Source organism: Ictalurus punctatus, chromosome 15, assembly GCF_001660625.3.
Source record: "Ictalurus punctatus breed USDA103 chromosome 15, Coco_2.0, whole genome shotgun sequence".
Lineage (NCBI taxonomy): Eukaryota > Metazoa > Chordata > Actinopteri > Siluriformes > Ictaluridae > Ictalurus > Ictalurus punctatus.
Genome location: NC_030430.2, coordinates 367,501 through 394,957, shown reverse-complemented (window position 1 = coordinate 394,957; position 27,457 = coordinate 367,501). Strand labels below are relative to the sequence as shown.

Here is a 27,457-nt window from a genome sequence, read left to right as displayed (position 1 = left end):
TCATATGGTGCTTCAACAAAGTATTAGTTTACGGCAGAGGGCCTTAACCTTTTTGTGGGTGCGACCCACTTTTAAGAATGACAATGTTTTGCGACCTCGAGGTTCACATACCTTTTCTGACAAACATATTTAATGTTGTATAATTTTGCTCAACAAATAAGTGTAAAAACTATAATGTTTTTGCATCATTTGTTTAATCGTATTGGCTTTATCTAGTTTACGACGAAGATCTGATTACATTTCAGGTCATATTTATGCAGAAATACAGAAAATTGTAAAGGGTTTCACAAACTTTCTAGCAGCACTGTACAGTTAAGCTGGCACACACAGATAGATACTGTAAATGAACAAGGTTTTGAAATAAAAAATATATGGGATTGGCATATCTTCTGTCATGTAAAACTGAAATCTGAAATAAAATCTAATCAGTTTAGCAGTCTAACAGCTGAGGAACAAATTTGGGATGCCCTGTCCTATACCCATTCCCACTGTATGTCTACCTGAGGTAGACAGTTGCTTTACAAAAAAACATTTCCTTTAATACAGAGACCCATCAGTGAGATCACCATATTTCTATAAAGTAACAGTAAATGTAGTTTCTCGTAGGTTATTCAGTGAAAAGCTAAATGTTTTATACTTCTTAAATTCTGTATTTAATTCTGTATTAGACATCAGTATGCATCAACTTTTTGCCCATATTTGCCTCCAAAATAGACAGGAAAGCCCACAGTACTATGACTGTCCGGTGTTTCTTATACATACTGTAGAAAAAGAGGGGGCAGGCAGAATTTCTTACAAGAGACTGGCTGTAGAAGACCAGAAAGAGAGAAAGCTAAAACAAAGCATTTAATAAACAACAGCCCCAGCAAACTGAAAACTTTTTGGAAGTCACATTTTTCTAGATATCAGTTACACTCTTGGGAATACACAATCCACTAGAACTCAATGGCAAATGGCAAATTGTATGGCACAAGAAATGAAGTATGATGTAAGAATAACATCAAAAAGGCTCACAGACTGAAAAAGCAGATACAGTATGCATTAGGAGATTTTGCCAGTAGTACTATTTAATGTTATGACAGTCTGTATAAATTATTGGTTCTTAAATTGTTTTGTTATTTCAAAGGGCAAGTTCACATGCAGATTTAAAAAAAACATGACAAAACCAATTATGATTTGTGCCACATTGACCATCTGTGCAATGCCAATGCTTTTAATGTGAAAACAAACCTAGAGGCTCCTCACAAAACATTAATCTTTAACATGTCATAGTACAAAAGAACAATTCGTATCCATGCATACAGTTGTAATCAAAATTATACAACCCCCAGTGCAAATCAGGTTTATTGTCAAAATTTACAGACTTGCAGCTGTTTGCAACGAACAAATTAAAACAAAAGCAATTGAAATAGTTGAACACAATGAATGCTTCAAGTGGTTTCCCCAAATTCAACTGAAAATGCAACTTATAATGATTTCTCCAGTTTCAAAATTATTCAACTCCCTGAATAGAATCCCTCACAACTGCACAGATATGCAAAACAGGTGTTGTCTCAAGTACACCTGATGCAACTAATCAAGGGCTTCATTAGTTGCACCAGGTGTGCTTGAGCTGGAACACATGAAATACCTGAACTGGCTAGGGGTAGAGAATGTATGAAATATCTGGACGGGGCAGAAAAAGGAAGCCATCAACAGCTGCAAGCAGATTTCAGAGAAGGCAGGTTGTGAAAAACCCTTGAGTGACTGTAAAAGACCTGCAGCGAGACTTGGTAGCAACATGCACTGAGGTTTCAGTGAGCAAAGTAAGGCGCTTACAAAACGCTGAAGGTTTTCAAGACGTTCGCCACTACAGACCCGAATGCACAAGAAAAGTCTTTCAAAGTCATATAAATCATGGGATTCTGTTCTGTGGAGCGATGAAACTAAACTGGAACTTTTCGGCACGATGGATCAGCGTTATGTCTGGAGGAAGAAGAATGAAGAAAGAACACTCTGTCCACAGTCGAGCATGGTGGTGGCTCGGTGATGCTCTGGGGCTGCTTTGCATCCTCTGGCACTGGAAACCTGCAGCGTGTGGAAGGCGAGATGGATTCACTGAAGTATCAGGAAATCCTAGAAGAAAACATCATGCCATCTGCGAGGAATCTGAAGCTTGGGCATCATTGGACCATCCAACTGGACAATGATCCCAAGCATACTTCAAATTCCACCAAAGGCCTGGTTGTAGAAGTCCTGGAAGATTCTACAGGTCACCTGACTTGAACCCTCACAGTCACCTGACTTGAACCCCATAGAAAATCTCTGGTGGGATTTGAAGGCGGCGGTTGCAGCACACAAACCCAAGGATATTACTGAACTGGAGGCCGTTGCTCTTGAGGAACGGGAGAAGATTCCTCAGGAACACTGCCAGAAGATATGCATCTCATTTGCAGCAGGTCATAATGGCAAAAAGGTGCTGTACTAAGTACTAAAGATGTTTGCCATGAAGGGGTTGAATAATTTTGAAACTGGAGAAATCATTATAAGTTGCATTTTCAGTTGAATTTGGGGAAACCACTTGAAGCATTCATTGTGTTGAACTATTTCAATTGCTTTTGTTCTACTTGTTCATTGCAAACAGCTGAAAGTCTGTCAATTTTGACAATAAACCTGATTTGCACTGGGGGTTGAATAATTTTGATTGCACCTGTATATCTCATTGTCCTTCCAGGTGTGTATTGTACACTCTACTGCACTTGGAACACATTGATCTTGCTGGTATTCTTCAGTGTCTGCCTGCGGTTACAAAACCAAACTCGTACAACCTCCCTGTCATAATTCAGTTCCTTGGCAATTTCTGTGATCTCCTGCCCAGTTGGAAGTGCATTTTTCTCAAAATAGCTGTTCAGGACCTCGATGGCTTGTGGTGTGAAACTGGTGCGGCGTTTGCGTTTCTTGGACGGCTCACCTCCCACAAATTCCATTAGATTTTGCTGGCCCTTCTGGTTCCACAGCTCTGCTTCAGCAAGCCAACGCTCTAGAACAGGTTTTAGCTTCTGGGCACTCTTAGGCGTTATATCAAGCTTCTCAAACCTGAAATGGGTCAGATCTTAAGATGCTTCAGATCTTTAAGAGGCCTAGATGTCCAGAGGTATCATGTATTATTAATACAGTAAGATAGAGAATAAATAGAGTAAGAGGGAGAAATACAGAAAAATATAAAACAAACTAACCTGCATATTGCAGATTGGCTATAAGCCGGTCCCTCAGTAGCTGTTAGAGCTTGACCCACTTGTGTTTGCGTTAGTCCCAATGAAAGCCGTCGAATCTTAAAATTTTTGGCAAATTCACGGATCTCCTCCAGATTAATGCCCTCTTCTTCAGTCACCCCAGACTGTGGCTCTAAATATAACAGAGTTGAAAGGTTTCAACTCCCACAATTTAAGTACAGTTGCACACAAAACATACTGTACTCTTCAGCAGTATTGAAAGTCAACATAAATACCTTCAGTTAATACATGTTAATAATCATAATATGATCTATCTATTAACTCTCTATGCATTCAGCTCTTAAATATCCCCCAAAAACTATCCCACAGTAAAGAATGTATGCAGTGGATATCAAATGTCAAGACCATTAATAATATTATCAAATGTAATGGTATTAAAAATGTTATCATATGTGGAAAATGACATTAGAAACTGTTTTTAAAAATTCCATTTACTTGCGAATTAAACAATGTTTTTGGAGTAATCTCTACAAGATTTTTAGCATTTCCTCATAATTTGGGGAGTCTACAAGTCTGTTTAAATTTGGCTTTATTACACTAGTACTCGATTTCAGATGTCTTTTTTGGATCAGGGCTCGAATCCAAATGTAATACTAATCTAATACTGGACATTGCAAGGACATTTATCTTCCTGACCTGAACAGTATATGTGTGTGACAGTGAGCCTGTAGCCCGCGGACGCCAAATACAATGTGCCCCTCACACAACAGCCGGATTTAGACAAACGGACAGTGCCATTTCAGCACCCTGAATGGTTTGGACAACACATCTCTCTCTCTTGCTCTCTCTCTCTCAGAAGCAGACAAAGAAGACGACGATGATGACGAAGTCAATGTTCCCCAACCTCCCCACCGGTGCCCATTCTCCACTCCCATTGCTCTGGGCACTGCCTCAACACTGCTAGAACCTGCACGCTGCTCTCCACACTAGGAAGGTCGCACCTGCACCCTTCACTCACACCCCTCACCTCTACACATTGATTTTTATTACAAACAAAAGAGTTCTTTTCTGTCTGCCTCCTGTGTGTCTATGTTCTGCCCTGCCTCAGCTCTGGGTAGCCACAATGTGTTTGGGATCACTGTCATGTTGAAAGGTAACTTCTTTAGCTTCAATTTCTTGCAAAGTGTGAATTATACAGTAGCATTTGACTTTTTTTCTCCATGGATGTTTGTACAGGGATCCTTTTTATTACAGGTGCATGTTTCAAAGAACTGAAGTCTGACACTAATTACATTATGTAGTTTATATATACATAATTACATAAAAATATTATTCCTCAGCTATCACGTATTACTTTCTTAAATTGGTATCAATTTAAACTCTCATCATATATAATCATAGGAAAAAGAAAGTACACTCTCCTTCAATTCAATGTTTTTATTAATCAGGGCCTAATTAATAATTGTGTGGTCCTCCCCAACTTCTATAAACAAAAAAATAACTGTCACGGTCCAGGCCAAGACTCCTGTATCTTTACCCACGTTTCCCTGTTTATACCCTTCCTTGTGTTTCAGTGTTATCGCTCCCTCTTGTTTCTGCCCATACCTGCAGCAGTGCCTCCTGCTCCACTTCCAGTTCCCCAGGCACCAGATCCCCTTGTAGAACACCGTCTGCCTCCACCACAATACTTCTCAAGAGACCCCAGTGCCTCACCTAGTGCTCCCTCACATTCAAGCTGCAGCCAAGGTCTTTTGGAGCCAAAATTGCATACATCATCAGGAAGAACACTCTCATGGGCTACAGCCATCTGAGAAGCTCAATGTCCCATGTGTTCCAGCTACTCTGCCTGTGCAGAAGAGTTCAGGCAGGTCTTCGACCACCTCATCAATGGTCATGAGGTGACTAATAGACTGCCAACTTTCCAGCAAGGCGGTGCAGTGTCCAGTGTCACAGCTGGAACAAGAAGAAACTTATGGCTGGGCCCGATGCCATATGCCCCCTCTGGGAATTTTTGAGGAGGGGGCTCCTGTCCTGGCTGGAGCCATCTCCCACTCTCCCTACCACACTTTAGATGCTGCTCTACCTTCCTGCTCTGCTGAGGACATCACTCTGCCTCCATGCTCAGTTGGGGACACTGCCCCCCCTCCCTGCCCAGATGATGATTTCACCCCCCCACCCTGCCCTGCTGAGAACGGCGCTCTGCCTCCTTTCTCTCCTGAGGACGATGCTCTGCTTACACAGCACGTCGTTCCCCATTCTTGCCTCACCGTGGATGTCGCTCCCTGCTTTGGCCTTGCCGTGGGCACTGCTCTACCCAGGGATTCAGGCAAAGCACATGCAGAATGGAGGGCTCTGAGGGCTCGAGCCCCTGCCCTACTTCAAAATTAATCAAAAGTGCCCCTCTCAACAATTAACAATAAAACATAATACATCTGAATAATAAGTAATATGATGTATAAAACAGTAACATATCACACAAAAGTCCCCTGATTATTTGCCATGGTATCTTTTGTCAGACTGTCTGAGATGTTGTTGCCATAATGCGTTGCTATGTGTTCCATCTTGCTTTGGACTTGACTGACAGAGCGGCAATCTGGCACTGAGTTTTCTTATTAACAATATTAGCAGCATTGTATGCTCATCATCCGTAGATTTCAAATTGTACGACAGGGGATGTGTTAATAAGTAACCTACTCAACAAAGTTTGTTGCATTTCCAGACATGAGTCTGCAAGCAACCTTTTTATTTCATCTGTTATAAAGGGAGAAAAGGCAAGATGGCAAACACACAGAGATGGCAGACAATTAAAGAAATTTGAAGAAGGTGGCAGCAAAAGGGACAGTTTCTCTATCAACATGGATAAGAAAAGTTGATCTAATCTGACACTGACAGGTTGAAAAATATGTGGAGAACCTCACAGAGTCAACCTCTTCAATTTTGCTTTAATCTTTTTGTTAATAACTAATATAATCAGAAAATCCAGCAAATTTCTTAACAAGTGTAAATATTTGTATTAACATAAAAAGATTCATGAACTGAGACATACAATGAACAAGTTTCACAGACATTTGACGAACAGAAATGGAATAATGACTCCCAGAACGGGGGGGGCAATATTAAAAGTAACGGTCACTATCTGGTGTATCCTCCAGCTGCTTTAAGTACTACAGAGCATCTCATCCTCATGGACTGCACCAGATTGGTCAGTTCTTACTGTGAGACGTTGCTCCATTCTTCCACCAAGGCATTTGCAAGTTCTCCATCACGTCTGGGAGGACACATGGTTACATGTAATTTTCCACTGCGAGGACGATCAGCTGTCCTTCCTGTCTCCCTGTAGCACTGTCTTAGGCGTCTTACATTGCAGACATTGCAGTTTATTGCTCTGGACACATCTGCAGTCCTCATGCCTCCCTGCAGCAGGTCTATGGCATGTTCACGCAGGTGAGCAGGAACCCTAGGCATCTTTCTTCTAGTGTTTTTCAGAGTCAGTAGAAAGGTCTCTTTAGTGTCCTAACTTATTGTAACTGTGACCTTAATTGTCTCCCACCTGTAAGCTGTTAGTGTCTTAAGGACTGTTCCACAGGTGCATAAAGATCTGTAAAGCTTATTTGGATTTTACAAAATTATCTTTAAAATAGTCACCTGAAAAAAGGATGTTTCTTTTTGCTGAGTATAAATACAATTAGTGTTACTTGCCTCTTCTTATGGTAACTAATATAGTAAATTTAGTTCTGTAGCCTAATATAGCAAAACAAAATAGACTAATGCTTAATAATAGGAAGTAATTGTGATATATTCAGTAAAATATCAATTCATTTATTTAAAATGAAATTTATCAGACAAAATTGACCAGAGATGCATGGTGAGGAGGGAGAGAGAGAAGACGTTGAAGTAAGAGAACATTCAGAGATGCATGTGTCAGAGATAACCCCCCCCCCTCCCATTTCTGTTTTTTTACATTGTCTTTGTTTACTGTTACACATGTGTTTGTTATGGTTTATGTCATGTTTCTGCCCCTGTCTTGTTATTGCTTGTTTCCCTAATGTGTCTCAGCTTTTCTGCATGTTCCCTTTGATTACTTTGAATATTTAAACCCTAGTGTGTCTTTGTTCCATGCGAAGTATTGTTTCTGTGTTTAGGCCCCCGAGCCATACCAAGACTTTTGTTCATTGTCCTCGTTTCCTGATTTTTGATCCTGCTCTTGCCCTCGTTTATTGTTTTTTGGCTTAATTGCATCCTTTTTAACTCAATGGACTTTCATATATCCCCCAGAACCCTTCGATGGCTTTTCAATATATCCAGAAAGTTTCCTGGTGCAGAGCTAGTTATATTTTGAAAGCCTGGTAAACACCAAGCCTAACTAGAAGCAGTGGCTGGGGTTCTTGTTGTCCTGGCTCACTGGCCCAGCCCACCGGTGGGTGGAGTTTCTGATTGCCATGAGATCCAGTGGACTAAGTAATGTATCATAGTCGGTTGGACTGTTAATAAAGATGTTCAGTAGACCTGAGTCCAACCCTGACCTTAAAAAATTTTGGGGTAGGGTCAGCCCATCGGACAAACCTATTTTGCCATTCACCAGCTACTATGAAGTAGTACGTGGTCTCCCCTGCAGAGCTCCAGTTAGAGCTCATCCTGGTGACCTCATCTCCAGAGCTCCAGCCTGAGACCAACAAGATGGTCTCCCGTGCAGAGCTCCTGCCAGAGGTCAACGTGGTGACCTCATCTCCAGAGCTCCAGCTCATTTTTTACCAACTGGAAGAATAACCTGTTTCCCAGTCGATAGCGCATGCCGTCAAACACACGTGATGTGACACCCTAGCTTTAGTAGATACCCAGAGTCAATTAAATAAATTTCTTTAGTTTACTGTTTGTCAGCGCTACCTTTTATTCCCAACATGACCTCAGTCACTATCAGACGTGTAACCTTCAAGTGACAGTGGAAAAAAGTGTGTGACCTCCAAATCCTCCAAAGGCATGGGCGCATTTTATATTAAATGCCGCGAAGAAGATCAAACTTTACAAAGCGGAGCTTGTGTAGAAAAGATACACGACAGTGATGCACGAGCACTTGTGTTTATATTCAAAATGCTACATGGTCTGCAAGGGGTTGGGGAAACTGGTGAGAATTGCTTAAAAGGTTTAGTTTAATTCATTATCATTGTTATTGTCATCATATGCAGTATTTGTGCGATATATTGTAAATTCTGTAGATTATTATTAATAGTGATCTATTAGTAACGATGCAGCATTGCTCCTCACTTGTAGACGCAGTGATAAACAGTAGTGCGAGTAAGATCTGCAATGTCTAATTAAAACTCTACAATCGTACCGTTGGGTACAATGGGTACCGTTGGTAATGAAGGTACCGTGGTTGCAATTCTTCTGGAACTGATGGGAGCAGCATATACACAAGTGTTTTAGTCGATCCACAAGTGTTGAAGAAGAAGACGAATGCCTACAAGCACACGGGAAAACCTACAGAAGATGGCGACAAGTTTATCTCCCACTCGTTGAGAGGAAAGGTGGTAGGAGTTAAATATGGAAATACTTCACATTCGAGGCGGATGACAACAAACATATAATTGATGCTCTGAAGCCGGTGTGCAACCAATGCTATCGTTCATTTCAAACAAAGCGAGGAAACACCTGGAATTTGGTGAAGCACCTGAAAGACGGTCCTATATTATGTTTGTTTGAGGCAGCTGCATTGTGGCCGTGAAACCAGCTAACGTTATGCTCCATGTAATGTTAGCGATAGACAGTTATTTGTTAACGACGCTAACACATTGCAGTGTTATAAACTACCTCCTAATGTTCCACCATGCATCGCCATTCAGCCCGGGGACTGTCAGATAAATGTAGCCTAACGTCACTAATAATTACTCAAATGTTCATACTTTAATAAACCTTTATGGCCTGACACCATATCAGTAAATTTAAACTAATGCTTGCATTCAGAGTATAAGGTGTAGGTGTATGCGTGCGTGCGTTTACAAGTGCACCTTAGCACTTGTAGCCACCACTGTTTTATTAGTCATTGTTAGACAGTGTTTGATAACTGATATATCCCCCCCCCCTCACTATATCTATATCTCTCTCTCTCTCTCTCTCTCTCTCTCTCTCTCTCTCTCTCTCTATATATATATATATATATATATATATATATATATATACATACATACATACATACATACATATATATATACATATACATATACATACACACACACATACAGTGGGGGAAATAAGTACTGGATACATCAACATTTTTTTCAATAAATATATTTCCAGTGAGGCTAATCACATGAAGGTAAGGCAAGGAACCAGCTGAAATCCGTAAGTAATTATACCTCCTATCTGTGCAAATTAATATCAGCTGGGTTAGTAAATTGATGGTCTATAAAAAGGCTTTTCGTTACCAAGGTGTTACACAAGAAACATCTCATGATGGGTAAAAGCAAAGAGCTCTCCCAAGACCTTCACAACCTTATTGTTGCAAAACATATTAATGGAATTGGATACAGGCATATTTCAAAACTGCTGAATCCTCCAGTAAGCACCATTGGGGCCATTATCCGCAAGTGGAAGCAACATCACTCCGTCTTCAACCGGCCACGCACAGGAGCTCCTCGCAAGATTTCTGACCAGAGAGTCAGAAGAATAGTCAGAAGAGTAGCACAAGAGCCAAGGAGCACTCGGAAAGAGCTCCAGAAACACTTGGAGGCAGCAGGTGCCATCGTCACAGAGAAAACAATAGGCAATGCACTCCACTGCTCACGCTCACCTGCAAGACTCCATTATTAAAGAAAAGGCATGTCGAAGCTTGTTTAAAGTTTGCTACAACTCATTTGGACAAGCCTATGAAATACTGGGAGAGTGTAGTCTGATCAGACGAGAGCAGAATTTAACTTTTTGGCTGTCATACTACACACCATGTTTGGAGAAGAAATGGCACTGCACATCATCCTAACAACACTACACCAACAGTGAAGTTTGGAGGTGGAAGCATCATGGTGTGGGGCTGTTTTTCATCACATGGTACTGGCAGACTTCATATAATTGAAGTAACGATGAATGGAGACCTTTACTGGGAAATTCTTGAGAAGAATCTGCTGCCATCCACCAGGATGATGAAGATGAGACGTTAAGTTAATACCAACGTCTGGTGAAAATTTCATGTGAATCGTCTCATTGGAAATAAATTTACTGAAAAAAAGTTGACACGTTCAAAACTTATTTTGCCCACTGTACACACGCCAAGGTGTTTGAACCTGACAGACTGAAAGCTGCAAGTCTAGGACAGACCCGTTTCCTGTTGTGGTGCTGTTTTTAAAATGCACATAAAGACGAAGGTAGCATGGTTTTGTCTTGTGTACATGTTAACAATTCACTAATTTATGTTGTATTTTAAATATGTTTTGAGGAGTAGACAATTTTTTTTTTTGTTGAAAGTGTGCTGAAAAGCACAGACTGAATATGTGCAAGTCTGGAGCTTGGCTAAAGTTACACCTGCCTCCCTAGTCTTCCTCCACTCTCTCAAACAACAGGGGCAATGGAAATGGTATTCTCTAAAGGCTGTTGTTTTGCTAGTGATCACCAATCTTTGTAAAAAATTGCCTTGCTTGCATTGGTGGCTAGATGACTTCAGAGTGACCTTGGGGTTTAACCTGGGGTTCCAGCCCCATCAAATCATCTATTTTTGTTTAGTAATTTATTGCCTTGCAGCATACCATTGGAGTGAATCTGCTAAACATTCGTTGCTATGCCTAGTATATGCCCTACAGTACTATTTGGACCATATAGCGGTGATTCGACCTAGATCAATTGTTCATCTGTCACAGAGGATATGCACAGGGATCTTCCCTGTCTAAACAGAAATTTATCTACTCTGTGATGGACATCACCACCTTGGCCCACAAGCTGGTCAGATGCCAGGACCATACTATAACCTGTCACTCTAGTTTCTACTCCTCCTGGGCATACTTAAAGATGTGCCATTCAAGGAAGTGCTGTTGCTACCTGTACTTTCTCTAGGTTCTACAAGGTTAACATTGCCCCTCACCATTGGCATGAGTGTGGCAGTCATCTCTGAACACCTTTGCAGTCAGTCCTAAGGTGGGGTGGTTCCTCATAACATTGTGGCATATATTATCAAGGTATTATTCCCTGCATAACAATGCTGCTGAGCACAAAGTGAGTTCCATACAGACATGGTTTGCCAAAGCTGTTTTGGAAGAACTTGAATGGACTGCACAAAGCCCTGACCTCAACCCCACTGAACACCTTCGGAATTAATTGAAATGCTGATTGGGCACCAGGCCTTCTCACCAGACATCAGTGCCCGAACCTCACAAATGCTCTTGTGAATAGTAAATTCCCATAGCCATGATCCAAAATCTAGTGAAAAGTCCTGTTCCATCTGAAAAAGTAGCCCCAAGACATCTTCCCATATCAATGGGGGAGACTGAAGTTATATACTGTAGATCTAAATATAAAGCTATGTCCAGATTTCTTTAAAATTGCTTTGTGACCATTTAAAATTTTTTTAAAGTGCTATACAAATAAAATAAATCGAAGTGAAATACTGGAATTTCAATAAAGGCATGTTTGAAATCCACTGTACACTATTCTGTTTAAAAACAGAAAGAGTGTGTGCATACTGTTGACGAGCTGGCTGACTGTGGGCGTTTCTGCACAGGCAACAGGAATCGATGAGGAGGTTGATTTCCCTGTGGAGGGCTGTGGGGCAATCATGACTGGAGCCTGGTTTACTGTTACAATCGGAGCCTATAATGCCGATCAGAACAACCACATTAACTTAATACATACAACTGCTACATGTGACTGAATATTCTATAAAAGAATTGCACACACACAATCAGTCATTCAATAGCAATTTACTGTGCCACACCTGTGTGTTGACCCTGGTGTGCGACAAAGTAGTTTTATTCAAGACTGTGGAGCTGGTGGATGTAGTGAAAGCACCAGGGTTGCTCCCGATGGTGGCAATGATTTGGCCCTGGGAGTTCAGCAGCAGCTGAGGAGCCACAGTCTGCACCTGAAGACCCTGAGTTTGTGGTGAATGTGTTGAGGACACTCCGGTCAGAGATGCAGGGTTCACCAGCACAGGCAAAGCGCCTATCATCTAAAGATAAGGTAAACTCCATAAGAAAAACCCCACATGATTATGGAAATTGCATTTATTTTAATTATTTTTATTGGAATGTACAAGAATGCAAATTGAGGCAGCTATTGCAATGCCAGTGAAATACTGTAAATTGGGTATGCAATTTGTGAATTAATTAACCTGTCTTTATGAGAGAACACACTATCCTTTGAATAGACAGGTCTGGTTTTTAAAAAAAAGCTGCATTGATCCCATTGATTCTGGTAAATTCATAACTATTACATATGCTCTAATTGCATATAATTGCTGTTCTCACCTGACCCTGTGCATTGGTGATGATCTGGCTGGTTAGTCCTGCCACATTGGTGTTAGTGATGATGGGAGTTGTAGTTAGAGAACTGATGAACTGTGGCTGAGCACCCAAAGATGCAGCACTGATCTGAGATGTAGACAAATAATATATTATAATGCTACACAAATTCACCATACACTATATATCTGAACCATGGAAACATGTATTCAACCATTAAGCTAGGAGAAGCTTATATAAATCACAGCATATCAGCTTTATTACACACAAAGGATTGACTCATTTAATCTCCCACCTGAATATATTTTAAAAAGTCCATTGCTTAATTAGTGTGTGATTAATTTGTGTAGGGCCACTAACTCACAATAGCAGGGTTGATTGTGAGGCCTGTGGTCTGAAGTGCTGCAACTGATGAACTAGGCTCAGTGACCTTGTGCATGACTGAAGCTACAGTAGCAGGGCTGGCTGGAGCAGCCTGAGTCTGCTGCACTGACTGTAGTGCAGTTGCCTGGGGCTGCAGGAGTGTCTGTGCAGGTGCCTGAAGCTGAGGCTGGACTGAGTTCAGAACAGTGGCAGCTATAGGGAGAGAATATGCAGAGTACAGATAATTCATGAAAAAGCCATCAAATCAAACTGACCAAACTGACAATCATTTTTCAAACACTGAAATAAGAAAGAATGAGTAGGTACAATTTACTTGTAGGAATTATGGTCTCCGATGGTTCAAAGGAGTATTTCCTACAGGAGCAATTTTTTCATGATTATACCATTTCATTTGCAATCGTTCATTTAACCAGATCATGATTGTTGTCTTACTATTCATGTTGTTTTGCTAGTATGTATGCTTAATAACTACATTTCCAAATGGTCATGGGATGCCAGCAAGATTACTTTTTCATCTGATGAAAGCAATGTTACTTTCTAATTGCTTATGTTCCAGAACACCAGGGTGGTTCCTACAGACATGGTGGAGTCTTCCAGTGTGCTCATTTCCTGGTCAAGTACAAATAGCAAAGTTGTCACCTGATAAGGAAGAGGATTCAGACTGGTGAACACATTCAGACTGCTCCCCTCTGGCAGGTGATACAGGACAATTCACTCATATATCACAAGTATGAAAATCAGCTTCTTTCCCAGAGCTGTTAAACAGACTGGCGAACACATTCAGTGTTCAGCTGTTTAACAGCTCTGGGAAAGAAGCTGTTTTTCATACTTGTGGTATATGAGTGAATTGTCCTGTTCACCTGCCAGAGGGGAGCAGTTTGAAAAGGTGGTGTGCAGGGTGAGTTTGAAGGCCCTGCTCTGACATATGGAAAGATAAATGTCCTCAACTGCGTGATCTTCTGAGCCGTCCTAATGACCCAAAGCAGATCCTTCTGGTCTTCTCTTGGGCAGCTGGTGTAGCATGCTTTAATGCAGTACATCAGTACACTCTCCACTGTACATCGTTAAAAGTTCATGAGAAGATTCTGGGACAGTCTCAGTCTCCTCAGTCTTCTCAGGAAGTAGAGGTGGTGTTGTGCCTTTCCAATAACAGCAAAGGTGTGTGTGGACCAGAGATGTTCTCTGTGATGTTCACCCCCAAAAATCTGTAACTGGGGACTCTCTCCACAGCCTTGCCATTTGTGAGCATAAGTCTAAGGTAAATTCCTCTTTTTCTTCCTGAAGTCCACCACAAGCACCTAAGTCTGCCTGATTTTAAGGATGAGATTGTTGGCAGAGCACCAGGCTGCCAGGATTTGTACCTCATGTATGCAGTTTCATTATTATTTGTGATCAGCCCAATGACTATTGTGTCGAGTGGCAGGGATGATGCTTTTAATATAGTGGGGGAAATAAGTATTGAACGCATCAACAATTTTTTCAGTTTGATTAATCAATATTCAGGCAATTAATCAATATTGCCAATGAGGCTATTCACATGAAATTTTCACCAGACATTGGTATTAACTCAGGAAATCTACACATATACAGAAATCCAAACATTAAAATCCATAAATTAAGTTATGTGTAATAAAGTGGAATGACACAGGAAAAAAGTATTGAAAATGCTAACTGAAATATATTTAATACTTAGTGGAGAAGCCTTTGTTTGTAATGACGCTTCAAGACGCTTCCTGTATGAAGAAATTAATTATCCGCAGTATTCAGGTGTGATTTTGGCCCGTTCTTCTAGGCATATTGTCTTTAAATCTTGTTCATTTGGATTAAAGTCAGTTTATTGACTGGGCCATTCTAACACCTTGATTTATTTTCTCTGAAACCAATTGAGAGTTTCCTTTGCTGTACGCTTTGGATCGTTGTCCTGCTGGAAGTCCACCCACATCTCATCTTCATCATCCTGGTGGATGGCAGCAGATTCTTCTCAAGAATCTCCCGGTAAAGGTCTCCATTCGTTGTTACTTCAGTTATATGAAGTCTGCCAGTACCATGTGATGAAAAACAGCCCCACACCATGATGCTCCACCTCCAAACTTCACTGTTGGTATAGTGTTTTTAGGGTGATGTGCAGTGACATTTCTTCTCCAAACATGGTGTGTAGTATGACAGCCAAAAAGTTAAATTCTGCTCTCGTCTGACCAGACTACACTCTCCCAGTGTTTCATAGGCTTGTCCAAATGAGTTGTAGCAAACTTTAAACGAGCTTCAACATGTCTTTTCTTTTGTAATGGAGTCTTGCGGGTGAGCGTGAGCAGTGGAGTGCACTGCCTATTGTTTTCTCTGTGACGATGGTACATGCTGCCTCCAAGTGTTTCTGGAGCTCTTTCCGAGTGGTCCTTGGCTCTTGGGCTACTCTTCTGACTATTCTTCTGACTCCCTGGTCAGAAATCTTGCGAGGAATTCCTGTGCGTTGCCGGTTGATGATGGAGTGTTGTTGCACTTGCATATAATGGCCCCAATGGTGTCTACTGGAAGATTCGGAAGTTTTGAAATACGTCTGTATCCGATTCCATAAATTTGTTTCACAACAATAAGGTTGTGAAGGTCTTGGGAGAGCTCTTTGCTTTTACCCATCATGAGATGTTTCTTGTGTGACACCTCCGTAACGAAAAGCGTTTTTATAGACCATCAATTTACTAACCCAGCTGATATTAATTTGCACAGATAGGGGGTATAATTACTTCAGCTGGTTCCTTGCCTTACCTTGCCTTGGAGAACTGCTTTTTCTTAGCGTGTTCAATACTTTTTTCCTGCGTCATTCCACTTTATTACACATAACTTTATTTATGGACTTTAATGTTGTGATTCCTTTATATTTCCGGATTTCTTGAGTTAATACTGATGTCTGGTGAAAATTTCATATGAATAACCTCACTGGAAATATATTTACTGAAAAAAATGTTGACATGTTCAATACTTATTTCCCCCACTGTATGTGCCAGAATCAGCTTCTCAAAGCACTTGGATCTAGCAATGGTCAAGGAGCAGGTGAAAATGCTGGTGAAGACGTCTGTCAGCTGGTCAGCGCATGCATGATGTATACGCCCTGGGATACCAACAGGACCAGCCACTTCCCTCACACTGATGCTGCACAGAACCCTTCTGACCTCATTAGTGTTCAGTGTCGGCAGTTGATGCTGGTCATGTGGCAGTGTAGGCCTAACTCTCTCCCTACTATTGTTCTCTCTGTGAAAGTGGGCAGAGAACATTTTCCTCAGCCATGGAGAGGTTGGAGAGGTGGGTTATCATTTTTTGTAGTCTGTGGCAGCTTGTATACCTTGCCACATACATTGGGGTTATTGTTATTAAAACGGTCCTCAATCCTGAGTTTATGGTTGAGTTTTGCTGCTTTAGTGCCTCATTTTAGATTAGACTTTAGGCTGTTGTGCTACCTGCCCTGTAAGCAGCATCTTTTTTTTTTGTGGACTTCTGACCTCTTTGGTCATCCAGGGTTTCTGGTTAGAGAACACACGGATTTCCATAATTATTCTCTGTGCAGTAATTAATGTAGGACAGGACAGATGAGGTGTATTGCTCCACTCTGTGCACTCAAAACACTTCTGTAGTTGTGACATTGCTCCCTCAGGCCATACTCTATCCACTTTCCTAGTTGGTTTAATCCTGTTAATGAGTGGCTTGTACGCTGGCAGCATTAACAAGGAAAGATGGTCACACTGTCCTAGACTGGGACAGTGTAGGGCCTTAAAGTGTTGTCAACCTCTGTGCAAACATGGTTTAATGTTTTCTTACTGCTGGTTGAGCATTTAACATTCTCATGGAATTTTGAATAAACTGACCTTAGATCAGTTTGAAATCCCCTGCTACAATGAAGATTCCTTCAGGATGCAAGCTCTGTTGTTTGCTAATCAGTCACTCCAGGATTTTGAGATTTTGCAATCGCAGACATTAATGCAAAATCACTCAAACTTCCCAATATTCAGAGGAGCTTGTAATTTTTCAAAATTACCACATTTTTTGCACAGATTTGGGCCAAGATATGTCATGTGACTTCATCACAACGTGCAGTCAACCAAAGCCCTCTTTGATTCACATGCATCGAACATGAGTACAGCTAAAATGTCTCATTTACCAACAAACATCACTGCAAAAGACAGAACAATTTCATGTAACTGCAATTTCTCCAATTCAAGTAGTTTTAAAAAAAGCACAAAAACTCTGGTGAAATCCTGGACGGATTGGCTAGTGGCTGATTGTAATATCTCGAGTGCTTACCAATTATTACCAATAGCGTGCAGTATGTAAACTGCAATTGCAAAAACCACAGATAATTCCCAAGGAAGATGGAAAGGTCTGCATCTCACCATGATATATTCCAAATCAGGTGTGCAGTGTCTGTCTGTGGCAATTTCATGCTTGCACCAGGCACTGTTCACATATATACAAAATCTGTCTCCTGTTTTCTACTGGCATGGAACAATGTGCGGCCTGTTAACTCCATTGCAGGAATGTTGGGAATGTTGCAGTTTAGCCATGTCTCAGTCAAGATCAGGATATAACAGTTGCGATCAGTACCTCGCTGCGATGTTATCCTCAATCGTAGTTCATCCATTTTATTGGAAATGGACCAAATGTTTGCGAGAAATATACTTGGGAGTGGTACTTTGTGTGGTGTAGCCTTTAGCTTAGCTTGTAGCATCACTCTCTTTCTTCGTTTCTGTTTCCATTCCCTCCGCCGTCAACGGTGTCATCCTGCTGACATGTTAACTGAAGCTGCTTCCGGTGGTGTCTCACAATCCATTTTCCTAGTGATATTTCTAATATTAATTTTTAAAATAAACAAAGCAAAAGAGGAGATTCTTAGAGTTTCTCTAATGAACCTATGGGAGAGAGATGCAGTATTGAGTCCAGCACCACTGTCTGACAATTTGTTGTAACCACAACATGTCACTCTGAAAATTAAATTTCTGGGCTATTAATTCATTAAAAATATTGTCCTTGTAAAGTAATGTAAAACAGAGGTCGGGAACCTTTTCAGCTGCCAGAGCCATGAAAGCCAAACAATGATATGATTTTTTCTTTAAAAAGCCAGAGAAAAGTTAATGTATTTTTTGACACATAATATTTAATATCTTTACTATTATTGCATAATTATCAAAAGTGGTCATGTAATAAAGGCCATTTCACATTTTGCGTATTCTTGATCTAACAGCCTAACTTCACCTAATAGGCCTGCAGGTGGCACTTGGACTTCATTTAACCAACTATGACGGCTTCATCAAATGGAAAATCAATACAAGATGCAGTACATTCGTAACAGCAAATTGAACACTACTTACCATTAATGTGACTTCCACAAATGTAAATTCGTCTGTCCATTCTTACTGGAAAGAACGATACCGGTCTTTTTTTCTTTTAGCCATTCCACCTTTGTTAAAAAACTGAAAACAGACAGTGGCCATGTAGTTTAAACTTTGCAATTTCAACGTTTTATTTATTTTTCCCACTGTCGAGCAGTGAAAGAGCCATAGGTTCCCAACCCCTGCTGTAAAGGATGTGAAATCAGACGAAATCAGAGACGGCATCTCAATGATAGATACTGCTCATCTCAGGGACAAAATGTGATAGAGATAAAATAGTGAACTATAGTGAGTTAAGTGAACTATAGCCCTAGCAGAAGAGTGCTTGGCAGACTTGCCACAATATCATAATTTTCACACCTATAAGGTATCCCTAGTTCAAAGCTAGTTGGATGCTAGATGGTGCTATGGGGTCATTTTCTGTGCGCAATAGCCTACACAAAAATGCAAGGTAGCTTGATTTCAAACTTTGATTTTTATTTTTTTACAAAATATAAAAATGAAATTCGGGAAAAAGTGTAAGCAAATTAAATTGTGTGCTGTTCACCAAACTTCTAACACCACACCTGTAGATGCGGGGGCGTGGTTTAGCGCCATCATATGAATGGAGGGCGGAGCTGGAGAATGTCAGCAACATGGATTACAGACACCTAAATATTGCCTACTGTCATGAGACTGGTTCATACCGAGAACAATGATGCCAAATATTTCATGGTTGAGCAAACTTCCTGTCTGCTATTTTTAAATATTTTGAAAATCTGCTTTTTTTGAGCTCCTCCTAGATCGTTTGATTTGTATGAAACTTGGCCCGCATCATCTAGATGCACTCATAACAAAAATATATTCAAGAATTTTGATAAACCATACTGTTTTTGAATGGCGCTTCAACAAATTTGAAGAATGTGCAAAAATGAATTTGAAGCTGTGTCTCCGCAAGGCTTTGAGGGATTGTAACGAAACTTGGTATGTCATCACCATTAGGCCCTGAGGTAATCTGCAGTTTTGGCACACTGGCTCCTACTGGTCAGGAGATAGCAAAAACTTTTTTGAATTATAACTCGTAAACGCTTTCCTGCATGATGACCATCACACCCAGAGGCTACCTGAGCAGTTTCAGAACAGCACCACATACTGCAAAAAATTTCTTAGAAGTAGCTATTTTTAGTTATTGTGTGTTTTATGATTGAAAGTGTATAACTCCTTTTTATAACTCCTCATACACTGTTCACCGGACTCTAACCAAAAACATGTCACAAAGCTTCTTTTCCTGCTCATGGTGCCAATAATTGGCTTGACCCTGGTATTGCTGCTTGCAACTATATTTATTATCATCATCATCATCATTGTGTTTTAAACGCGCGAAGCCATAAGTTAAGCTAATTGTCACTTGTGCTTTCCCTGAAGATAGATGGCCCCAGTAGCAAAGAGCACACACCGCTTCTCCTTCATCTCATAGAATATGATGAATATATACACTGGTGAATTTTATATACAAACACTCTCCCTCCAGAATGTTTAATTTTAGTGACAACAAACCTGGTTTGTTGTCAAAAGTGGATTACTAGTTGTGCCACCCATGTTGCTATGGTATCCAGTAGTAGGAACGCCTACAGGCGACTTCATAGTACAGCGACTGGTGACTTGCAAAATCGCCGTATGCGTGAGTGAACCTTAACAGTTTGATTGGCATATTTTATGTTCTTTGACTTGAACTAACATGACTACATTTTGAAAGACATCAGGAAAAAAATTTAAACGAATAAGTGAAATTAACCTTTTAAATAAAAAAAATAAGCATGGTTGGGGAGTAACACGGTACAATCAAAAACGAGGCAAAAACTGTATTTCATCGTTCTGGTTTGAGTACAGTAACATTAAATCAGTCACTGATGATTATTTATTTGACAAAATAACAATAATAATATAATACGCTTACATTTTTATTATTATTAATTTATTCCATTAATTGATCTCCATGTCACACTTCGTCATTCTGGGAACTGTCACTTTGCACATGACTTTATACGAACGACTTTCACATGTGAGTGGTTTGTATATACTGCCGTGGCCTTGCGGCGATTGGTACATACGGTGGTAATATACATTCTGGTTGACTACCTACTGTACACAAGTAACCTTCCATTGTTTCATCCTGTTGAAAATAGTAGTAATGTTGGCAAAACCATTTGAAAACACTGAGTACAAAACAACACTAACATGACTGTGCCCAGATATAAAATTAAGTGTTTATGATGATTTCACAGCATACTTTATAAGAAAGCTTGAATGAATTATACACATATTCATAGGTCAATTATTTCCAGTTCGAAACAGCACCTTACCCTGCAGGCCAGCAAAAGGTAATTTAATGAGACCTCCAGCTGGGCCACCAGCTCCAAAACCTGGTAGCGTGGCTAGTGTGGTTGCTGGAAGGGTGAGTAGTGCCAGGCCATTTTGTCCACCCACAGAGCCTGCCATACTTAGTGGAATCAGCAGAGGCTGGCTCAGAGGGCTTTGCTGAGCAATCATGCCAGTCATCAGAGTAGCAAGGCCATCCTGGGTCAGAACCTTAAAGGGGATATCACAATATGAAACAGCGAATTTTAATTCTTTTGGCAGGTTTATTTTCTTTTAGGTGCTTTCATCTAAACCATCCCACAAGTCCAATCATACTGCTAAACAGGTAAGGGACAAGGACCTTGCTCAAGAGCAACAGTGGCTTTCTATCAGTCCCGGGACTTGTACTTAAACCTTCTAGTCACCATCAATCTACCTTAACTGCTGAGTTACAAGCTGTATAGACTTATGAGCAGCTCACCTGTGGACAGGCCTGGATAGTGATAGGCATGCTGGTCTGAGGGTGAGGCAAAGAGAGACTTATAGGAATTGCAACATTTTGAACGGAAGTGACAGCAGCCTCATTAGAAACTGTGAAGATTAACATAAGAAATGGTCAAAACACCAGAACATCACAGAATAAAACAGAACAAAATATGCATGTGTGCAAAAGATCCCCCCACCTGTGGGGATGGTACTGGGTGCTGTTTGTCTATCCTGAGTGGTGCCTTCTGCTGGCTCTAAAGCTTTTCCTCTCACCTCTTCTGCTCCTGCCTCAGTTTTCACGTGAGTTCCTGGGGAGGGAACAGCTGCATCCACTTCAACCTCTAGAATGCGTATGGTCTCATGACCGGACATGACAATCACCTGAAGACAAACGAGCAAATAAATTTATTGAGTTGTGACAATTTGCAGTGTTAACATACAGATATATATAGGTAACATTAAGGCTTGCATGATTTGACCGATGAGTTAATAGTTTTGAAGATTAAATATGGGCTAGAGAGAGATGTTATAGCGCTCTTTTTGCTTTCTGAAGAAATTACATGCATACCAGATTGTGTGGAAAAGGGAATTTGAAAGTGCAGCACCCTAGCAGCTCAAAAACACTTCTGTAGTCAAAGGGTAAATATTTAAGGAAAACTGCGAGGCCTCAGCATATCCAGTATATTCATTTCAAACAAGAAGGACACAACTGGAATGAACGTGAAACATGAGTATAAGCAGTGAAAAATACATGTATTGGCAAAACTAATGGAATCAGTGGTTTCTGCAAATGTCCAACTAGCAAAAGACTGTTTTTACTAGCTTAATTCTAAATGTATAGGACACTGCCTAGGCAGTCATGCATGGATCAAGGCATAATACAATAATTTTAATTAAACCTTAAATTGGCAAGAACATAAAGACACTTAAGAAAATTAATTACTTACTATTTTTTAATTTGTTTCTAATTTGTTTCAAATATAAGTTAATACTAGTTGGTATAGTGTTTTAAAGGTAATGTGCGTTGCAATTTCTTCTCCAAACATGGTGTGTAGTATGACAGCCAAAAAGTTCAATTTTGCTCTCATCTGACCAGACTACACTCTCCCAGTATTTCATAGGCTTGTCCAAATGAGTTGTAGCAAACTTTAAACGAGCTTCGACATGCCTTTTCTTTAGTAATGGAGTCTTGTGGGTGAGCGTGAGCAGTGGAGTGCATTGCCTATTGTTTTCTCTGTGACGATGGCACCTGCTGCCTCCAAGTGTTTATTGGAACTCTTTCCGAGTGGTCCTTGGCTCTTGGGCTACTCTTCTGACTATTCTTCTGACTCCCTGTCAGAAATCTTGTGAGGAGTTCCTGTGCGTTGCCAGTTGATGACAGAGTGATGTTGCTTCTACTTGCAGATAACGGCCCCAATGGTGCTTACTGGAGGATTCAGAAGTTTTGAAATACGTCTGTATCCGATTCCATCAATATGTTTCACAACAATAAGGTTGTGAAGGTCTTGGGAGAGCTCTCTGCTTTTACCCATCATGAGATGTTTCTTGTGTGACACCTTGGTAATGAAAAGCCTTTTTATAGACTATCAATTTACCAGCTGATATTAATTTGCATAGATAGGGGGTATAATTACTTATGGATTTCAGCTGGTTCCATGCCTTAGAGAACTGCTTTTTCTTAGCATGTTTAATACTTTTTTTCCTGTGTCATTCCATTTTATTACACATAACTTTATTTATGGACTTTAATGTTGTGAATTCTTTATATTTCCATATATCTTAAGTTAATACTGATGTCTGGTGAAAATTTCATGTGAATAACCTCATGTATAAAGTGCCCTCCACTAATATTGGCACTAATATTTATAAATAAATATTGTCTTTATTGTTTAACCTGTTGATCTGCTCTCATGGATATCAAACAATTGCAAACAAAACACGGGTTTATCAAAAAAAAAATCTTTGATAAATATGTGTGCAACAATTACTGGCACCTGTTTACTTTGTACTACCACCTTTTGCCAAGATAACAGCTCTGAGTCTTCTGCTATAATGCCTGATGAGGTTGGAGAATACATGGCGAGGGATCTGAGACTGTTCCTCCATACAGAATCTCTCCAGATCCTTCACATTTCGAGGTCCACACTGCTGGACTCTCCTCTTCAGTTCACTCCACAGGTTTTCTATGGGGTTCAGGTCAGGGGACTGGGATGGTCAGGGCAGGACCTTGATTTTGTGGTCAGTAAACCATTTTTGTGTTGATTTTGATGTATGTTTTGGATCCTTGTCCTGCTGGAAGATCCAACCACGGCCCATTTGAAGCTTTCTGGCAGAGGCAGTCAGGTTTTCTTTTAATATCTGTTGATATTTGATAGAGTCCATGATGCCATGTATCCTAACAAAATGTCCAGGTCCTTTATCAGAAAAACAGCCCCAAAACATTAAAGATCCACCTCCATATTTAACCGTGGACATGAGGTACTTTTCTATATGGCTACCTCTCGGTGTTTATTGCCAAAAAGCTCTATTTTGGTTTCATCTGACCATAGAACCCGATCCCATTTGAAGTTCCAGTAGTGTCTGGAAAACTGAACACACTTGAGTTTGTTTTTGGATGAGAGTAGAGGCTTTTTTCTTGAAACCCTTCCAAACAACTTGAGGTGATGTAGGTGACTTCGGATTGTAGTTTTGGAGACTTTCTGTCCCCAAGACACAACTATCTTCTGCAATTCTCCAGCTGTGATCCTTGGAGATTTTTTGGCCACACGTACAATATGTTGTGACGATATAGACACATGTCCAATTCCAAGTCGATTCATAACATTTCCAGTTGACTGGAACTTCTTAATTATTGCCCTGATGGTGGAAATGGGCATTTTCAATGCTTGTGATATTTTCTTATAGCCACTTCCCATTTTGTGAAGTTCAACAACCTTTTGCCGCACATCACAGCTATATTCCTTGTCTAACCCATTGTTATGAATGACTAAGGGAATTTGGCCTATGTGTTACCTCATATTTATACCCCTGTGAAACAGGAAGTCATGGTTGAACAATTTCCTGTTCCTAGTCACCCAGGTATACTAAAAAATTTTGAATATCAATGGGAATATACTTCAAATATATTTTTCTCATATGAATTCTTAGGGGTGCCAATAATTGTTACACATAATTAACAAGGATTTTTTTTTAATAAACCTGTGTTGTGTTTACAATTGCTTGATTTCCATGACCGCAGAGTATTTTTCTGAATTTTTTCAACAAAAGATTAAACAATAAAGACACAGCCTTCTTTTGTATTTGCATATTTATCAAGTTTGCCAATATTACACAACCTTATAGGTGCCGTCGCGAGCGGCAGCGGCCACAGCAGCGCCTGCAGCTTTTAACTTTAACTTCTTTTTCACCTCTTTCCAACTTTCTATCGGTCTGGTTTTTATGCCACCTTATTGTTTATATGTGTGCCCGAATTTGTCATTTTAAACGTGTTTAAAATGACAAAAAAGGAGACTCAAACTTTGCCTTCCATCGTTTGTTATGGGGAATGTAAGATCGCTGGCCAACCAGTCAGACGAGATTACAGCACTGACGAGTAGCCAACGCGAGTACAGGTTGTGCTTCACGGAGACGTAGCTAACAGGGAACATTCCTGATTCTTTGGACGAGCTAGCTGGCTTCACACTAGTGCGAGCAGACAGGAAAACAGAACAGTAAGAAGAAGGGAGGAGGTATAGCTGTCTTTGTTAACTCAAAATGGTGCAACGCTAGACACATAACAGTGGAGGAGAGCATGTGTACGCCAGATCTAGAGCTACTGGCTGTGGGACTGAGACCATACTATTTGCCCAGGGAGTTCTCACGCCATTATTGTGACTGTGCACATTCCACCATCGGCAGTTGCGGCACATGCCTGTGACATCATCCACTCCACCACTGCAAAACTTCAGACACAACACCCGAGTGCACTCATGATTATTAGTGGGGACTTCAACCATGTCCCCCTCTCTAAAACCCTTACAGACTTCACACAATATGTAAAATGCAAAACGAGGGAGAGTAAAATCTTGGACCAGCTGTATACCAATGTTTAGGGGCCATACAACTCCACTACCCTTCCCCTTCTGGGCAGATCAGACCACAACTTGATCTACCTTGCACATGTGTTCAAGCCTGTAGTCAAACAGAAGCCTGTCACCATCAAGTTTGTAAAGGTGTGGTCCAGTGAGGCTGAAAAGGCCCTGCAGGAATGCTTCGAGACCACAGACTGTGGCCTGTTCCTTGAGGATCACGCAGAGGACATTGAGGGACTCTCCCAGTGTATTACGGACTACATATGCTTCTGTGAGGACAGCACTGTACCAGCAAAGAAGGTCCGCTGTTTTTCAAACAACAAGTCATGGATCAACAAAGACATTAAAGCCCTCTTAAATAGGAAAAAGAGAGCATTCATGGCAGGAGACATTGTCAGGTCAGTCCAAAATGAGATAAGGAGGGAGCTGAGGAAAGCAAAAAACCGCTACCGGGAGAGGCTAGAGTGCAAGCTGGAAAAAAAAAAAAAACAGTGCCAAAGAGGTATGGGAGGGCATGAACAGGATTACTGCCAGACCAGCCATGGAGGGCTCCTGGAACATGCAAATGAGCTAAACCAGTTTTTCAACAGGTTTGACTCAGCCTCCACACCTGAGAGCTCAAATGTACATTCACACACTCCTGATAAGGACAATACAGGAATCATCACACACAAAGGCCTCCCAACGACCCCCTTCCCATCCACTAGCCCATTAATAACATCAAGCCAGGTGAGACGGGCGCTATCCAAGCTCTGAATTTAAAAAAATCTATGGGCCCAGACAACATCAACCCCAGGCTGCTCAAGGTGTGTGCCACACAGCTTGCAGGTGTGTTTCAACACCTCTTCAATCTTTTGCTGAGGCTGAAAAAGGTGCTTCAACGGTGGAAGACTTCCTGTATTGTTCCGGTGCCCAAGAAAGGTCATCCCAGTACCTCAAATGACTACAGACCTGTGGTGCTGACCTCACATGTCATGAAGATCATGTCATGAGAGACTGGTCCTGAAGGAGCTGAAGCTGATCGTAAGTGACTCCCTTGATCCGTTGCAGTTTGCATACCAGTCCCAAATTGGCATGGACGATGCGATCATCTACCTACTGCATAGGGCTAACTCACACCTGGAGAGGCCAGGAAGCACATTGAGAATCATGTTTTTTGATTTTTATAGTGCATTTAACACCATCCAGAGCCCCTGCTTGCAGAAAAGCTCTGGGACATGCGGGTAGACCACAACATGGTGGCCTGGATCATGGACTATCTCACCAGCAGACCACAGTACGTCAGACTGCAGGGCAGCCTGTCAGATATGGTGATGTGCAACACCGGGGCACCTCAAGGAACTGTGCTTTCACCTTTTTATTCTCCATATACACCTCTGACTTTAGCTACAACTCCAGAACATGCCACCTCTAGAGATTCTCTGAGGACTCCTCCAATGTGGGCTGCATCAGTGAAGATAAGGAGGAGGAGTACAGAGGCGTCGTGGAGAGCTTTGTCAGATGGTCTGAGGATAACCAGCTTCAGCTCAACATTGGCAAGACCAAAGAACTGATAGTGGACTTCCACCGAAACAGAAAGCCCCCAACACCTATTACCATCCAGGGGGAGAAAATAGAGATGGTGGACTCGTACAGGTTCCTGGGAGTGCACATTAACAGCAAGCTGGACTGGTCGGAAAACACCGAAGCTCTCTACCAGAAGGGACAGAGCAGACTGTTTTTTCTAAGGAGGCTCAGGTCGTTTGACATGAACGGAAAGCTACTGCAGATGTTCCATCAGTCTGTAGTAGCCAGTGCCCTTTTCTTTGCTGCGACCTGCTGGGGAGGTGAAATTAAGGCTGGGGAGGCTGACAGACTCAGCAAGTTGGTAAAGAAGTCGAGCTCTGTTGTTGGTCACAAACTGGACAATCTGGAGACAGTGGTGGAGAAGAGAATAAGGAACAAAATCAGGTCCTTTTTGGGAAACCCTCTCATCCTCTGTATGCTGAGCTGCGACAGATGTAGTGCACCTTCAGCCACAGGCTCATCCCTCCAGGTGCAAACCAGAACGCTTCAGATATTCCTTTGTGCCGACAGCCAACAGGCTGTACAACACTTAGCCACCCCCTCACCCTTACTTTTGACTACTCTGCAAATACTCTGCTACACTGTTG

The 27,457-nt window shown here is 41.1% G+C and overlaps 1 protein-coding gene across 3 annotated transcripts in view; it reads right to left on the bottom strand.

Annotated features, from left to right (window-relative positions):
- Positions 1 to 1,169: 1,169 nt before the first annotated feature.
- Positions 1,170 to 27,457, bottom strand: part of pou6f1 (POU class 6 homeobox 1) — a 54,793-nt gene continuing 28,505 nt past the window's right edge. For 2 of the 3 annotated variants that reach the window (XM_017486576.3, XM_053686274.1), the window contains 9 exons: positions 21,432 to 21,615; positions 21,230 to 21,339; positions 20,754 to 20,979; positions 13,017 to 13,228; positions 12,659 to 12,781; positions 12,127 to 12,360; positions 11,876 to 12,002; positions 3,216 to 3,384; positions 1,170 to 3,075 (listed from right to left, as the gene is read on the bottom strand). In XM_017486576.3, coding sequence (XP_017342065.1) covers positions 2,730 to 3,075; positions 3,216 to 3,384; positions 11,876 to 12,002; positions 12,127 to 12,360; positions 12,659 to 12,781; positions 13,017 to 13,228; positions 20,754 to 20,979; positions 21,230 to 21,339; positions 21,432 to 21,615 — 1,731 coding nt within the window. In that variant the 3' untranslated portion in view covers positions 1,170 to 2,729. Of the gene's footprint in view, positions 3,120 to 3,215; positions 3,385 to 11,875; positions 12,003 to 12,126; positions 12,361 to 12,658; positions 12,782 to 13,016; positions 13,229 to 20,753; positions 20,980 to 21,229; positions 21,340 to 21,431; positions 21,616 to 27,457 lie in introns of all 3 variants that reach the window. The other variant, XM_047160302.2, reaches the window with a different exon arrangement.